Source organism: Ursus maritimus, unplaced genomic scaffold (genome assembly GCF_017311325.1).
Source record: "Ursus maritimus isolate PB19 unplaced genomic scaffold, ASM1731132v1 scaffold_1, whole genome shotgun sequence".
In the NCBI taxonomy this organism is placed as follows: Eukaryota; Metazoa; Chordata; class Mammalia; order Carnivora; family Ursidae; genus Ursus; species Ursus maritimus.
Genome location: NW_024423343.1, coordinates 33,945,274 through 33,962,003, shown reverse-complemented (window position 1 = coordinate 33,962,003; position 16,730 = coordinate 33,945,274). Strand labels below are relative to the sequence as shown.

Sequence of the window (16,730 nt, the reverse complement as noted above, 5' to 3'; positions counted from 1 at the left end):
AGGAATTGCTGTAAAGAAAAATTCCAGCAACTTGCAAACCACCTAACGTAGACCAGCCTCCTTCCTCCTATGGCCTGGTCCCTGGAGCCACTTGCACAGGCTGTGGATTCTTCCACTGGAAGAGTCAGCCCCAGAGAAAGACAGCAGCAGTGAGTTTGAAGGAGACAGCCTGGCATAGGTGTGGAGGACACTGGGCTTAGGTTTAGGAGTTGTCGGTTCCAGTCCTGACTCTGCCACAAGCTAAGCACCTGGGTTTGGCCATTCTCCTCCTCCCCAGGCTTCTACTCCCCCATGTGCAAAGTGAAAATTTGGACAAAATCGGTGGATCCCAAACCTGGCCAATCTTCAAAATCACCTGGGAGTTTAAAAAATGGGTGCTTAGGCTCTACCTCCAAACTTCTACTAAGTTGGAATTTCCAGAATGAGACCCATCCTTTTCCCTACCATGATCCTGAATGTCAGCAGCATTTGGAAACCATTAAAACATCTCAAGGTTCTTCCAGCTCCTCTAGTTTCCAAGGCAGTTTGTGCCTGGAAATTTACTCATACAGGTTCTATTTGCTTTAAAATTAATTTCCCTGTTTTGGAGAGAAGAATAATAAACTATCGTACAAGGTGGGGCTTTGGAGTGGCCTCAAAGCAATCACACAAGGCCCCAGAAGGCCAGAGACTGGTAGGAGGGGAGATGAGCCACCATTCATACATTGACATTGATGGCTTTCAAGTCTGGGGTTTATTGACAGGGGTTGTTTGTCGCTACCTGTGAAGGCTTTCTTCTCCAGTATAAACAGTGAGAGATGGGCTCAATCAAGCAAAACCGTTCATCTGGCAACCTCAGCTAAACTCTCAGCAACATTTGGCCTTGTTATTTTCCAAACTGTGTAATTATTTCCCCCAGGCAGCTGCTCTAGTCCATATCTACCTTGATGGCTCCGTCCTGGTGACTCATGGTGGCTGTGAAATGGGACAAGGTCTTCACACCAAAATGATTCAGGTGAGATAAGTGCCCATCATCTCCACTGTAACAAAGTATAGCACCTTACAGTCAGTTTAGCAGCCTTTTTCCTGTTGAGCAGGAGAAATACCATCACGCTACATGCACGGATCAACTGTAAGACTCATCTTGATTTCAGGAATGCAGACTGTAGGGGGGTGAAGGAAGTGAGTGTTGGAACCGAGGAAATATGTGATATTATTCTTCCTGAACAAAAAGAATCAGGTCTTCTGACAAGTGTGATTCTGGTTTTCAAAGATAAAATACTTTTCAGCTTTGTGGCACCTGCTCAAAGCAATACAGTGTTAATTCAGATCTTCAATTAAAAATTGATGTGTTTAAAAGGATGAGAAATTATGTTCATAGAATTCACAATCTACTTAGGAACTCCACATGACTGGCCATTCCGTGTACTAATTCAAAGAAGTGTTTCTAATACTTATTAAAGAGCAAGAGATTATTTGCAATAGGAAATTTTTCCTTCTTTTTTTAATATTAAATAAGAATGTGTTGAATATGATACCTGAATCAAATTGTGGGAGCAGGTATGTGTGTATGGGGCAGGGGGAGGAGACAAAGCTGCTCACCCAATGAGAAATAGGGAGAAGACACTTTCCTTCAGGAAATAATATTATTTAATAGAGTGCTTGGAATTAGGAAATTACAAAAATCCACAGGGCCTTCTTTTAACGTATCTTGCTTCTTTACAACAAAATCCTTATGCCTGCAAAATGTCCCACAAAAGAACCATAATCTGCTAAATTATCTGTAAATCACAGAAGATGAAGGTCAAACAGTAAGATCAGGCCTCAGCCTTGCCTACTGCATGTGTCCTACTAAACTACATGTCCCAGAGTGACCATACTGCCGTATGGCTCCTTATGAAACTGGTATAAAAGCAAGCGCAAAAAGTTTCTTTGGTTGCTGCAAACTCATAATCTACATATGAAACCCTGTCTTATAGGTTTGTGCCAATAGGACAGTCAGGTTTTATATTCCGTTCAAAACAAGAATTAAAATGTTTTTAATTTGGGGGGAATGCTTAAAGTCAATGAACAGAGAATATTAAGATGCTGTCTTAAATGTTTGTGCCAATAGGACAGTCAGGTTTTATATTCCGTTCAAAACAAGAATTAAAATGTTTTTAATTTGGGGGGAATGCTTAAAGTCGATGAACAAAGAATATTCTTCTTCTGCTTCTGACAGGTGGCTAGTCGAGAACTGAACATCCCCCAGTCATATATACACCTGTCTGAAACAAGCACCATCACAGTGCCCAATGCTAGCTTCACGGCGGCGTCGATGGGAGCAGACATCAACGGGAAGGCTGTACAGGTGCCTGTCTTTCAGTTCTCAGTTACTCAGTGATAGTGCTGGAGGAGACCTTGTCCCACCCCTTCTTTTATGGAAGATGAAACAGTCCAAGAGAAGTCAAGTGGCTGATTGCAGAACATTCAGCTAATTACCTGCAGAGCCAAGACTCCAAGTCCAGTTTTCTGGGGCTCCCATCTGGTGCTCTTTCTGCTGTCCTGGGCTGTTTTTCGTAATTAATGTTTGGTTGCATATGAAACCTGCAACCTTCAGCAACCTCCCTTTGTGTTAGATGAGAGAATCTCTCCCTGACCTCACCCCAGCACACCGGAGAAGTGCAGAGTAAGTGCATCACTAACAGGACATCCTCATTCCAGGAAGGGGTTGACCTGTCTTTTACCTCTCTAAGGATCAGTTTCCTCTTCTGTAAAATTTCACCTAACTACCACCCATCTCGTAGAATCATTGGGTGGCTTGCAGAGATCATGCAACAAAGCCACCACCACCACCTCCCTTCTCCCCACCCTCCAACCTCCAGAAAACCACTGATTGACCATTAGGGACCCACGAAAGACAAACACCTTGATTTAAAGAGATTTCAGCCTGTTGAATATGCCCATATATCATGTGAACCGTGATTCCCAAAGTATGTTCCTTGGAACAGTGGTCCCATGACGCTCTCAGTGGAAAAAAAGGATTCTGTAGTCAACAAGTTTGGAAAATGTTGCATACTACATCCCGCTCATAGAGACTTATGATGCATATTATCATAATAAATGCTCTGACAACTCCTGCAGTATAGAAACCTCTTTAACTTTGTTTCACTGTTTTTCCCAAGCTTGCTTAACCATGAAAACATTTTCATTAATAAAACCCCTCCTAATATCTATAGAATCAGCACCCAAGAAAAACAGTCTGGGAGATTCTCATTTGGTTAAAACACGTAGGTGACTGAGTCCATTTTTCACCTTTTATCTAGATTCTAGTTGTCTTGCAAACACAGGTGGCACAAAGACACCCAATGCATGGCTAGGCATAGTCTCAGGCATTGATAAAGCAGACATACTATAAAAATTTAAAAAAAAAGATTAAAAAAAGGAAACAGTGTTTTTAGAAATATTTTTATATTTTATAATGAAAAATCATCATAAAAAGTCATAAATTTGTGTGACTTCTTCACACTTATTTTGTTGATTCCATATTGATTTAACGAACATTTACTGAGGGCCTACCATGTGCTAAGTAGTATAAGCACTAAGGGTAGGTAAAGCACTAAGTGAAACAGGACTAAGTCCAAAGAGCCTGATCTCATAGAGCTTACATTCAAGCAGTCAATCAATCAATCAGTCCTTGAGCCAGGTTGTGAACACAGCAAGAAAAGAAGCCATGCAGGTATTTGGGAGCAGAGGGAGCTAGCTTACTATGCTTGAGAAGCTGCAGCAGGCCTGGGGGACTGGAGCAGAGAAAGCAAAAGGGAGCAAGGTAGAAGAAGTAAGAAAGACAGTAGATGGGTAAGATTAGGGTGTAAATGTTTATTCTTGAAGCTGGATAAGGGGGGCTAGTGCATTATTTTACTTTTATGTATTTTAAATTTTTCTGTAATGTAAAAACTGGAAAATTTGTATCTGGCATTTAGAACTTCAGTAGAGGGAGGTGACCCTACCAAGGGACATAAGATGAGAGAATTCTCCATACAAAGAAAGGAGTTCGGGACGTCACAAAAGAATGAAATTGTTCTCTGCAATATCTCACTCTCTTAAAGAGAAGACAGTCAGACTGCTGAGTGTAAAGTTATGTGTAGGAGTATAAGGTCAGGACACAATTAGGAGAAAAATACCTGATATTTGGGCAGGCAGGAACCCTGTGACCTAGGTTTGCCTTGGATGTGACCCTCTTTTGAAATGCACCCATTTGTAAGAAGGTCGGTGATTGAAAGCTGAATGAATCAGCAAAGAGATTTATGAAAACAAGGATCTCTGGGGTGCCTGGGTGGCTCAGTCGATTAGGAGGCTGAGTCTTGGCTCTGGTCATGATCTTAGGGTCCTGGGATCGAGGCCCGTGTCAGGCTCCCTGCTCAGTGGGGAGTCTGCTTCAGGATTCTCTTTCCCTCTGCCCCTCCCCTCACATGCTCTCTCTGTTTCTCTTTAAAATAAATAAATTTTTTAAAAAAGAAAAAACCAAGGAACTCCCTAACACATGAGAAGCCAGAAACCACTTCCCAAAGAGGGGATGATAGAAAAGAAGGAGCAGAAACTAAGAGGGGGCATGAGAGGTGATCTGAGGCTGTGATGAGTACGTAAGGGCAGACATGAAGAGATTCATGTTTGAATTAAGGGTGGAGGCCAAGTTGGAGCCCACTGACACAAGGAGTCAGCAGGTGTAATCTCAAGGGTCTAAGATTTCACCTCGATCCTTCTTATTTTCGTTTCACTGATAATGTTTTGAAAATTTGAAAAGCACATTTGGCATCATCAGAATGACCACTTTATAAGTGACGTGTTGCCATGAGACCTCTGACCTCACATTTGGGACCAAGAAGTATACTTTGTGTCAAGGCAACAAGAAAACAGCACAGATGGACTTCCTAGGTCAAAGCTGTTTTTTCTTGCCCAGTGAAGAGCCGCTGATGGCAAGGTATAAAGTGCAGATGAAAATCTAGTGGTAATTTACATAAGAAGAATGGAGAGAAAATTGCTCTGTCAGCTGGCACGGAGCAGGCACACTCAACTCCACTGCACGTGGGCGAGAGCAGCCAAGATGGCCACTTTCCAGGCAGCAATTTAGCTTCAGAGAAACAACATCATCAACCAACTAAACTAATGTTGTTATTTTGAATTTTGTTGGTGTGTAGATTGGTTTGTGTGCTTTGTCATTTTATTTTTGCTTTAAAGGTACAAAAGAGCTATAACTCTAAGGAGACTCAACTAGCTTTATATTAGCATGTATTAAAACAGCATTATAATAAAAATAATGGATGTCAACACGGCAGGATCCATAAGAATATTTGTTTCCTTCAGAGGGGTTCCCTACATTACTCAACTTTAAGAAACCCTGCCTAGAGGACTAGCAAGCAGGTTCACAAAACTGACAGATTCCATTTGAATTGATTTGAGTACTTAACATTTTGCTATTTCCTGTGCTTTAATTTCTGATGTCATTTCAAATATTTATTTTTAGAATGCCTGCCAAATTCTTATGGCCCGTCTTCAGCCAATCATCAGGAAAAACCCTGAAGGAAGATGGGAGGACTGGGTGAGTGTTCTATTATCTCTGCCAGGAAAAGGCAGATATGTCCAGTTGGGCGATGGCCCTAAGTGCCTGGGCTGATGGGTGGTGCCCATTCAAGAAACAAAGCATTTATTAACATTTACTTCAGCTTTTCCAAAAAAGCAAAAGCAATGTCTGGATTCACTGAAACTTGACTTTATTTCAGAGCCTGATCTCTCACAAAGAATGATAACAGCATGGGCTCTAAAGTAAAACACACATTAGGGTTACTGTCCCTGCTCTGTCACTACTGGCTCTGGGAGACAAGTTTCACCTTCAGTGCCTCAGGACCTTGGTTTTCTCACCAGAGCAGCAGAGATAATAGCAGTCCTACTACCAAAGGATTACTCTATTTTTAATAATAATAATAGTTATTATTATTATTACTATTATTATTATCTTTAGTATTCTTATTCCCAGCCCCACCCAGGTTAATCCAGTAAGGAAGCTGACTTAATATACTGGGACAGTCCGTCAGATTATTTGGGAAAAAAGCAGAGTAAAAGTACATACGTATACAGACACACATACACATATAAACACGTGTGTATATGTACATAACTGTGTAGATACAAAAGTACACGAGTATGGTCTAGCCCCCTCTTTAATTTAAAAACCCAAAAAGCGTTAAAAAATAATAAACTCTACACTGTGCAACCCAAAAAATAGAGGGCCTCAGAGCATAGCTAGCAGCTGCCCCTGTACATCCCTCTTGAAAAGCATGACCCGTGCCTTGTACAAGGTGTACATCTCGACTGAGGTGAATACAAGTAGTAAGCTTGCTCCAAACAAGAGAGGAAAGGTATTTTTCATTACTTTCCCTAAATTTATATTTCTTTGGTAACCTATCATCTCTTCCAGATTGCAAAAGCCTTTGAAGAATCCATCAGTCTCTCAACTACTGGATATTTCAAGTAAAGGACATTTTTACTTTGGGTTAGATTACAGCTGGGCAGAGATGGTGTGCACTCATCAGTCTGAACAGATGCCCGGAGAGCCCGGGAGCTCTGCCGGGTCCCCACTGTCACCCTCAGGCCTGGGTCATGGCGGGGAGGCCTAGGGACTCCACCAGGAGGGACCCGCAGCTATTTACACACACTCGGACCCAGTCCAGTAACTGCCCTCCGGAGGGTAGAGGTCAGACATCAGTGGGGCTTCTCCCCGCGTCTGCGCTGCAACTACTACGATTCTGATCACACACACCCCTTGCCGAAGAAGGGGAGGGAGGACGGCAGCCATGGGGAGGGTGCTCCGTTCATCTCCAGGCCCCACAGTACAGTGAGCGATGAGACCACCACTGGGGAAAGGGCCCTTCCTTTTCACTGCTGGTTTCTCTTCTCAGAGGCTACCAGACGTATATGGACTGGGAGAAGGAGAAAGGTGACCCCTATCCATATTATGTTTATGGAGCATCCTGTTCTGAGGTTGAAGTTGACTGTCTGACTGGGGCTCATAAGGTAAAGAGCAACATTTGTGTTCACCACCTGCATAGTGTAAACACAAACATTGACGTGTTTTCCGTGTTGTTCATGACAATCAACTTGGTCCTCCAGCTGGAAGAACCAGGGACAGATATATAATTTTAGTAAAGATCTATTTTAAATAAATCATATTTTCCACTATATATTTTCTCTTGTAACAGCTCCTTAGAACTGACATCTTCATGGATGCTGCTTTCAGCATAAACCCAGCCCTGGACATTGGACAGGTGCGTAATACCAGGACCCTCTGACCACAGGAACTTTTGGTCAGTTCCATTCAGAAAAGTATTTCCCAGAATCCTCCAAATGTTGTTTATACCTGGTGCAAGTACTCGGCAATATATATTATATATTTTACACACGCACACACACACACAAATAGATAAAATATTGGACAAAAATTCAAGAAAAAGTTAACAATCATTGTCTCTGTATGGCAGGAATATGTGTGGCTTATCCTGCTTTATAATTCTCCGTGCCTTCTAATTTTTCTTCATGAAAATTAATATGTTCATAATGAGGGAACACTATATAAATACAAAATAATAAAGTTACATTAGGATTCATATTAAATTTAAACAGACTGCAATTTAAGGAAATATAAAAGAAAAAGATATACTTAAACATAATTTTTAGCCTCCTGCAGAATTTAATTCTGATTTTGATCTCACAAACAATAAAATTAATGCACCGAAAGTCTTTTTAAACTTTGAGTTAAAATATTTCCAGCTGTTGGTGTAGCTTTGCTTTTTTCTAGTCTTGTTACTGAAGGTGGAGCCAGTGGAGGGGCCACATGAGCCCACCCCAGACCTACTAACCACCCCCCAGGTGAGGCAGGGCAGCTGGTCCCTGGGGTCCACCTGAGTAGCATGCTGGAGCAGTGGAGAAGCTTGGCATCACACCTGACAGACCCATGGTACTTTCGACTGCCAACAGCTTCCCAGCACCCTAAGAGATTGGTTTATCTGGGTTAGCCATTGGGCTTTATAAGGAACAATTTTATTGATCCCTCTGTGCTTCTCAAAATGTGGTTCTCAGACTCTGCAACAGAAGTATTTATAAGTGTTTATTGGAAACATGGATTCCTGAACCCAGGAATTCAGTCCAGGCTTAAACTTGTTCCATCTTAACTTTGCTGGGCTGAGACAGAAACTGGCACGTTTAGCCTGCACCTGAAATTCATCTTAAGCCTGTAAAGTTTGAGAACCACAGCTCACCCAGTCCTCGCCTCCCCTTCCCTTTCCTATCCCTCCTCCCAGCTCCTTTCTGCCTCTTTATTGTTTAAGCAAAGGCAGAAAGGGAGATGCCATGATCCAGAAAACCCTACATTTGTCTCATTGGAAAAGGAAAGAAAACTAGAAGTATGTTAGACTTGATCTCTTGACCTCGATCTTTTCCTTTAGGGATAAGCATTTGGAAGTATCCAAATACAGAATTCAGATTTGTATACCTTATTCCTTAATTTTACATTTCCAATAAAATGCAAACTGTGACTCTCCCTCAATTCTTTAACCTCCAGGCAGACACCCCTTAAACCTATTCCCTAGGGCATATTAGTTTGTAAATAGAACTCATCATGACTTTTAATAAAAAATATTTAATTTAATATAAGTTTTTTCAATCCCATCTTGTTTAACATTATCTACTCTACATGGTAATTTATAAAGGGAAGTAAAGAAATCCAGATATTATAATAACCTACAGTGTTCCATTTATTCTAGTTCATGTTCCTTTAATGTTAGCTTCTTTTTCATCTAATTCAACAGACATTTATTAAGAACCCATGTACCAGGCCCCGTGCTAGTAACAGAAAACAAGAAGGCCAAGGCCTCAAAATGCTCATAAACATGAGAAAGAGCAAGATGGGAGATGTGAACAAGGAAAATACCCTCCGAGAGCCACCATGATGGGGGAATGTGTTCAAGAAACTACTGGAGGAAGTAGTTTCTAAATCCACCCAGGAGGTGGTAGGAGGATCCAAAAGGCTCCAAATAGGCAGGAACTTGAAGAATAAATAGGAATTCTCCAGGGGGAAAACCTGAGGTAGGGAGCAGTGAAGAGAGTCAGGAGAAACTGCAATACAAAGACTTGAAGGTCTGAATGAAATCTGGTGGGCTTGAGAATTACCCGGAACTTGTCAAGTGTCTGGTACCTGGCAAGTGGGTCACCTGGGCAAGAAGAACTAGGGATGAGGCCAGGCAGGATGGCAAGCACCAGACCCTGCAGGACCCTTTGTAAGTCCACCCCAGGCTGTCAAGAATGACTCATTACGGTTCGGAGCACCATTTTCAGTCACATTGGAATATTTATTCAATCAATATCATATACTTACGAACTGCGAAATTCTTGCCTGTAGATTGAAGGAGCATTTATCCAAGGCATGGGATTCTATACCATAGAGGAACTGAAATATTCCCCAGAAGGTGTTCTCTACTCTAGAAGTCCAGATGACTACAAAATCCCAACTGTCACTGAGATACCAGAAGAGTTCTATGTCACTTTGGTGCGTTCCCAAAATCCCACAGCCATCTATTCCTCCAAGGTAAGAACGCAAGACCTCTATATTAGTTTGTAGGGCTACCATAACAAAGTACCACACACTACGTGGCCTAAACAACAGGGATATATTTTCTCACAGTTCTGGAGGCTAGGAGTCCGAGATCAAGGTTTGATTTCTTCCAAGGCCTCTCTTTGGCTTGCAGATGGCCGCCTTCTCACCATGTCCTCCCATGGCCATCCCCTCTGTGTGCACGTCTGATGTCTCTCTCTGTATGTCCTAATTTCCTTTTCTTATAAAGACACCAATCATATTGGATTAGGGCCCACCCTAAAGACCTCATTTTAATTTAACTTCACCTCTTTAAAGACCTTATCTCCAAATATGGTCACAGTCTGAAGTAGGGGGTTAGGACTTCAGCATATGAATTTTGAGGGAGCATAGTTTCGTCTATTACAACCTACTCTTTCAAGAAATAATGAAAGAGTCCCCTGAGTTTGTTTACTCCTTTGAATTAAAAATCCCAACAGGAAAGGGGAAAAGAAAAGCAAATTCATGGCAGAGTGGTGCTCACTGACTTCAGAAGACCGAGTAGACTCTTCACTCATGAGAGAGATCATGAAACAAATTTAATCAAACAAGAAAGGTCAAGGAAGAGTCAAACATCTTGGGTCGTTAGGCTAAGTGCCATCATGAGATAAAACTGAAATTGTAAGCAAATTTCACCAGCCCAGAACTTTCTTTTCTGCACCCTTCTCGAATGTCCTCCAGACTCAATTCTTTCTTGTTTATCTGCCTCTCTCCACACCTCCCCAAATTGGAATAGTCTTTCAAACAAGTTTCTCACTATTTGCTCTGAGCTGTTAATAGCTGCTGATATAAGAGGTATTGACCCTATGTTCCCTGGAGCATATGGGCTCTAATTGGCTCTTAAAGACCTATGGTGAGGTTCTTGAACACAAGTGCACAAAAAAAACACAACTTCCCCCAATTTAAGTTCTATTCTGAGCCCACATCTGGCCAGACAGATGGCAGGCTAACCTTAGATTTTTCAGGAAATTGCCTGTCCTTCTTAAAAGTAGGTCGAGATCGGGAGGAAAGCAGGACTTCCTGTCTGAATGGCCTCTATCTCTACGTCTGCACCAGGACCATCTCTAAAGACCATCCTGACACAGCGTACAATCCTGCCTTTTAGGGTCTAGCCACATCCCTGCCAGTGTGCTCCAGATAGGACATTTCTGCCCCCCTCCTCCTCTTCAGAGGAAACCCCTCCTTCTACCAGCTCTACCTCTCCTTCTACATTTGCTTTAGAGTAAAAATCAAAGCCAGCGATAAGCTTTATTTGCTTAGAGATAAAGGCCAATTCTCCACTAAGGCCCTAACCACAGACCACAGACCAGATTACTTTGAAGAAAGAAAGAAGAAAAATCAGCACAAAGATGCATTGGTGAATCATTCAAAATATGATGCCACTACACTATTAATTCAGAAACATCCAGCACACACCAGGGAAGATAGCACACATGCAACTTCAACAATTCACTCTTTAGAGTCAACCACCTCACTGTCTTTCAGGCTCAGCTACAACGATTGTGGTGGTTTTGTTTGGGTTTTGAGTTAAACAAAAATGGTCTGGAGCCCAAAGTGGAATATTCTAGAGGGCACCAAGGGCCTTGGTTTTTAGGACTTTACCTGAGCAGAGGAGCAGGAGGTTTTAGCTGCCCCACTATCCTGATGTCCTGGGGCATTTTCATGAGCTACTTTGAGGAGGACCCCACACACAAATCAGCATGGGGGGAATTCGGTTCTGGCAATTCAGACATACTCCAGTCTAATGATTATACAGCCAGAAGAGGTGAGTGAGTGAGTGAGTGTGTGTGTGTGTGTGTGTGTGTGTGTGTATACACAAATTAGTCCTAACAGAACCATGCATTTCTGACAGACTTTTACCCTCCTCTCAGGGGTTGGGTGAGGCTGGAATGTTCTTGGGATCCTCCGTGTTGTTCGCCATATTTGATGCAGTGACTGCTGCCCGCAAAGAGAGGGGGCTGACCAAGACCTTCACCCTGAATAGCCCAGCAACTCCTGAGTTTATTAGGATGACTTGTATGGATCAGTTTACTGACATGGTAAGGGTGGTGAGGAGAGGTCTCTGGTAATCACCACTTACGTGGACTTTCAGGTTCTTGGTATGGATTTGGTAACCATGACAAAATCCCAGGGCAGGTTCATCTTTTCCAATGAAAATTCTCACTCTGCCTCTACCTGCTACTACCTATATACTTTAAAGCAACTGCAAAGTGAGTGGACCTCTTCAAATGATGGCTTGTTTCAGACCCCAAAGAAAAGCTGACTCAATTGAGCCAGTGCTAGTAGCAAATCCACGTGGTAGCTAACTTCACCTTAATAACTAAATTAGATGAAATAGATATCTGATCTGGTCAATTATTCAGAAAGTATTTGTTAAGCAAACTAGTAAAAATAATTTAAATTAAAATATCAAAGTCACTGGGCACTCTTTGATATGCCTTGTAATGACACACTAATAGAACACAGTTTCATTTTCCAGCTGCTGAAAATATGTCTAGAACCAACATAAGAAACTATTCCTATATTGAACTGCTTACTGCAGCCCTAACTGAAGGTCTAGTATAAAGTTAGATTTCACTTTATGCTTTTGAAAGTAACAGGGCTTCTGAATAAGATGCATCTTATCCCAAACATAAGAAGTTTATGAGGATAAAGAGATTTATGACTCAAGGATTGAAAGGAATAGGAAAACTATATATTTTTGATAAGAATAAAATGGACATTGGCTTGTTCTTTTTAAAAAAAAATAATTTTTCTTCTGAATTACAAGTTTTTCATATATAACATTTTATTAATTATCTTCCCTCTTGATTTTTTTTTAGATTCCTAGAGATGATCCTTCAACATTTACACCTTGGTCCATCCATGTGTCTTAATCCTATGTTTCTCTTAGAAGGTGAAAGAATACATGATTGACCTTAAAATTTTCAAACCAAAGCGAAGTATAGATTGGCTCCTGATTGTCAAGGATAATTTTAGTATCTTTTAGTTATTCTCCATGGTTTAGGTTGCTGCATGGTTATGTTTTAGGACATAAGTTTACACCAAAAGATATAATGAAGCTTAGAATCAAAAATTCTTCTTTTCATTTGCATTATCCTGAAGATCTACAACATCATGATTTTGAAACATGGTAGAGTTTTCATTACCTATTATCTTCAACAACTCCAGAAACTGCTCATGCTTTGTTCTTCAGAACTCTGATCACCCCTAAAATCATCCACCCCAAAACTCTCAGGATTGGATCCCCAAAGTCAGTGGTGTGATGGTGATAACCAGCTCACCTTGAAAAATCCATGATTGATAGTGTTTGCCAATTTCTGTGGTGTAAACACACCCACCTTGGCCAATTCTAAACCACTAACAATGAGGTCTCTGAACATGGGGTTGGAAGAAATGTACATAATTGGCTCTGGTGATCTCCAGCACTGAAAGCCCGCCATGATCCTCAGGTTCCTGCCACTCCCACGTGGCCTGTTTAGATGAGGCTTAGGGGTGTAAACCATCCCAAGCCTCCAACTGGTCCTCATCTGCCATGAGCTATGCTCATGGTACAGTGTCTTCCTCTCCTGGGAAACCACATAGAGTAAAACAATGATCTCAAATCATTCTGCAGTCCCTTGATTTCGCTTAGTATCCAAAAGATGAAATCAGCACCGCCTTCCTTTTGTCATTTCAGAGGAGCAGAGAAATCCTGAGGGTTGGTTTGTTTGTTTGATTGATTTTTCAGTTATTTCTTAGCTATTTTGCATTGCATTTTCCTGAGGAAATGCAGGGTTATGCCAAAGGAGATGTTCAGTCCCTATGAGGTTTGAAACAAAATAAACAAATTAAATCACTTGTCGGGATTTGTATACCAGATATTAAAGCTCTGCACTTATTAATAGTAATTTTGTGTGTGAATGACTGTTCTTGTGTGTTTGAGACCAGATTGGAAGAATAGAAGGCTGGCAGTAGAAAAGAAAGGCTTCTTTCCAAAGAAAATTCTCGTCCGTCAGTCAGTGTCTCTTATTCTAAGAGAAGTGTGTGTATATGTGTGTGTGTGCGCACATGTGTGTGTATATATATTTTTAAATGTCTATTTGAATTCACCCAATAATTTAGTTTGCCTGGAACCCAACCCACACAAGCTGTGCCAGACAGAACAGCAAAAATAGGATCACTGGTATATTTTTCTTTTTTTTTTTTTTTTAAGATTTTATTTATTTATTTTGACAGAGAGACAGCCAGCAAGAGAGGGAACACAGCAGGGGAGTGGGAAAGGAAGAAGCGGGCTCGCAGCGGAGGAGCCCGATGTGGGATTCGATCCCGGAATGCCGGGATGACGCCCTGAGCCGAAGGCAGACGCTTAATGACTGCACTACCCAGGCGCCCCACTGGTATATTTTTCTAGTAGTAAAATAGGAAGACACATTTATCACAGACACAAATTAATTTAAAAAGTATTGTACTTCACAGACCATATGGTCAAAGCCTCTGAAAACGCAGAAATTGAATTTTTGCAAAATAAGTCTGATCACTTCAGCAGTAGTTAATTAACTTGAAGAACTGGGGTTTGGGATGAAGTATTTACAAAAATAGTACATCTTATAGGATAGCAGATACCAAATTCTAATGCCCTTAAAATTTGACAATTTTTAGTATCTATTATATTAAAACTTAATCCATAGTACTAATTTAGATAAGTATCTTAAAATTTAATTATTGACTGTCTAATTTTAAATTGTTATTACAGTGATAGTTGCACAGAAGTGTAGGATACGATCTTTCTAACCAGTGATAAATGATCAAGAGCCCTTCAATGATTAAAACACACGATCATTATTAACTTTGGGCCAAACTGCCATTGCTTGTTACTTAGAAACCCACCATGGCTATTGCTTAATTGTGGGTTCAATAAAAGTTCATCAGAAGAGAAGTAACATGTGGCAGGTCTACACGCTGTGTCCTCCTTGCTCCGTTCAACCTGCGAGGCCAAGGACGTCTTACTTCTCCTGGACCAAAAGTTGATGACAGACCTGTCTTGTTCCATCTTACAAAAACACTGGGCAACTGGAGCTGAGTGAACAGTAGTGGGGAGGGATTTGATTTCTGTTCAGTGTCTTGAACCTGTAGACACTCACATGCACTTGGGTTTTAGAAATGGGATTGGTCAAAAAGAGGGCTGGCACAGGAGAGCTGGGACATCTACGTTGTTTCTTGAGAGGAAAAAACCTTTAAATCCTCTGCACTTGATGCTTTCAATGGTGGAAACTGGCCAAGTTCCTCACAGTCTCAGAACACGTGGAATCACAGGCTAAGTTTTCTGGAAGCAGATGCTGAGACAGAGTATGGGGAGCAGGATGTTTTTCAGGGAATTGATACTTGAGACAGGAAGGTTGGAGAAGAAGAATCGGGCAGAGGGAGAAGTCAAGCAAGACCCTGGAGGCCTCAGGAACTCAGCATGGAGCCTTGAAGCAAGCACTGCTCCCATGACTTGTCCCCCTTAGGCTGAAATGGACAGGCTGTGTCATGGGCAGGGCTGCCCCAGGAAGGACACGGCCTTGAGGAAGGAGGCTCTCTGCCCCTGAGGCAGACCCTGAGGGAGCTCCCTTCTCTTTGCTGTATGGGATGCTGCCCAATTCATGAATTGTTGCATCAAGCCAATTAGATCTTTACATTTACTCAGTTGAATTTTCTTTTTAACAGTATCATGTATCAAATACATAATATAAAGCATCTTAAACTATGGTTTCCATTTTTTTGTTGTTTTTGCTAGTTTGTTCAGGGATGAGTAATTGCATTTCTTCTCTTAATTTTGAGGTTCTACTATACCATTAGTTATACATTTCCATTTACTTTAAGAAACAAACACATATTTCTCTACTGCTATTTGAAAACAAGCTACCAAATGTTTCCCCCATGAAAAGTTGCTCTCCCGGCCTCCTGCTCTATCTCCATATTTCCACCCTTTGTCCCAGTGAAATAATACTTTTGTAGCTTTTACTTTCCCCTCTCCTAGTAAACCCCAACCCTTAAGTTGTTGGGGCTGTGGTCTGTTTTAGTTCCAGACTATTAACTGAATTTCCTTTATTATAGGACTCGTTAGCATTTATATTACACTTTCCCTAATAGCCTGCCCTATCCACTTAGACTTCCTCTCCCCTTTCCCTTTCCATCCGAATTACTTTATTGTTTGATCCTTTTCCTCAGATGGGGTGGTCTTTATCCGGGAGGAAGAGGATATTTTGCTCCACCTACGTGGTCCCCATTGCCTTTCTTTCCTCTCAGAAACCGGCAACTGCTAGTCTCCTGCCCTCTAGCGGCCACTGCGGCAGCCAGAAGTTTGATGCCAGGAAGCAGGTACTCACCAGACCCAGAATCTGCAGGTGCTTTGATCTGGAGATAAGACCTGGGAAGGGAAGGGAAGGAACCTCATAGTCAAAACGGTTGAGACTAGAGGGTCTGAATCTAGGTGTTTAATGACCAACCCAAGGGTCCTAAAAGTGCCCTATTATTGGTCCCCTTGCCTGTGTTCTGCCTTTGGGTTTTGAAGAGCTCACCACAGAAGGCAACACCTTAGGGACACTGAAGTCATGGCCAGTACTTTTCCATTTACATCTGTGAGCAGGAGTTGTTGCAGGTTTTTTCCAGAAATAGGTTTGTTTGGATTGTTGGGGAGGGAAGTGTCACATCCAATATTAATTCTTCCATTGGGTAACAGGGACTTTTTGATGTACCTTTTTTTATAACAAACATAAAATCTCATTGGCCAATATATGTCAAGTTTCTCTCACCAGAATAATCCATTTTAAAGTGAAGAAATTTAGCATTCCCTTTTCATAAAGGAAAAAAAGAAAAAAGCAGTGGTGGCTTTTTTTCCTTTGTCTTGACTAAGATCTGAGAGTCAGAAAACCTTGGCAGAGACTGCATGCTACCTTCGTACTGTGGGCAACCTTTTGTTCACTCTGCAGTGAGTCATGTTTACACTGAGTTCCCCAGAGCCCTGGGGCCTTCTGAAGCAGAGAAAACCAGAGGACTTCAGGCCTCACCCCCAGCCCTCTGGGCTAAGCAGTAACCCTTTTGTTTAATTTGTTTACACTTTATAAGA

General features: G+C 41.6%; 1 protein-coding gene across 1 annotated transcript in view; it reads left to right on the top strand.

Annotated features, from left to right (window-relative positions):
* LOC103659731 (aldehyde oxidase 4-like) overlaps positions 1-13,578 on the top strand; it is a 55,897-nt gene extending 42,319 nt beyond the window's left edge. Inside the window, exons 27-35 of the mRNA XM_008687327.1 lie at positions 899-994; positions 2,201-2,329; positions 5,483-5,557; positions 6,434-6,486; positions 6,915-7,029; positions 7,215-7,280; positions 9,410-9,595; positions 11,512-11,679; positions 12,463-13,578. Coding sequence (XP_008685549.1) covers positions 899-994; positions 2,201-2,329; positions 5,483-5,557; positions 6,434-6,486; positions 6,915-7,029; positions 7,215-7,280; positions 9,410-9,595; positions 11,512-11,679; positions 12,463-12,516 — 942 coding nt within the window. The 3' untranslated portion in view covers positions 12,517-13,578. The remainder of the gene's footprint in view (positions 1-898; positions 995-2,200; positions 2,330-5,482; positions 5,558-6,433; positions 6,487-6,914; positions 7,030-7,214; positions 7,281-9,409; positions 9,596-11,511; positions 11,680-12,462) is intronic.
* Positions 13,579-16,730: the final 3,152 nt, after the last annotated feature.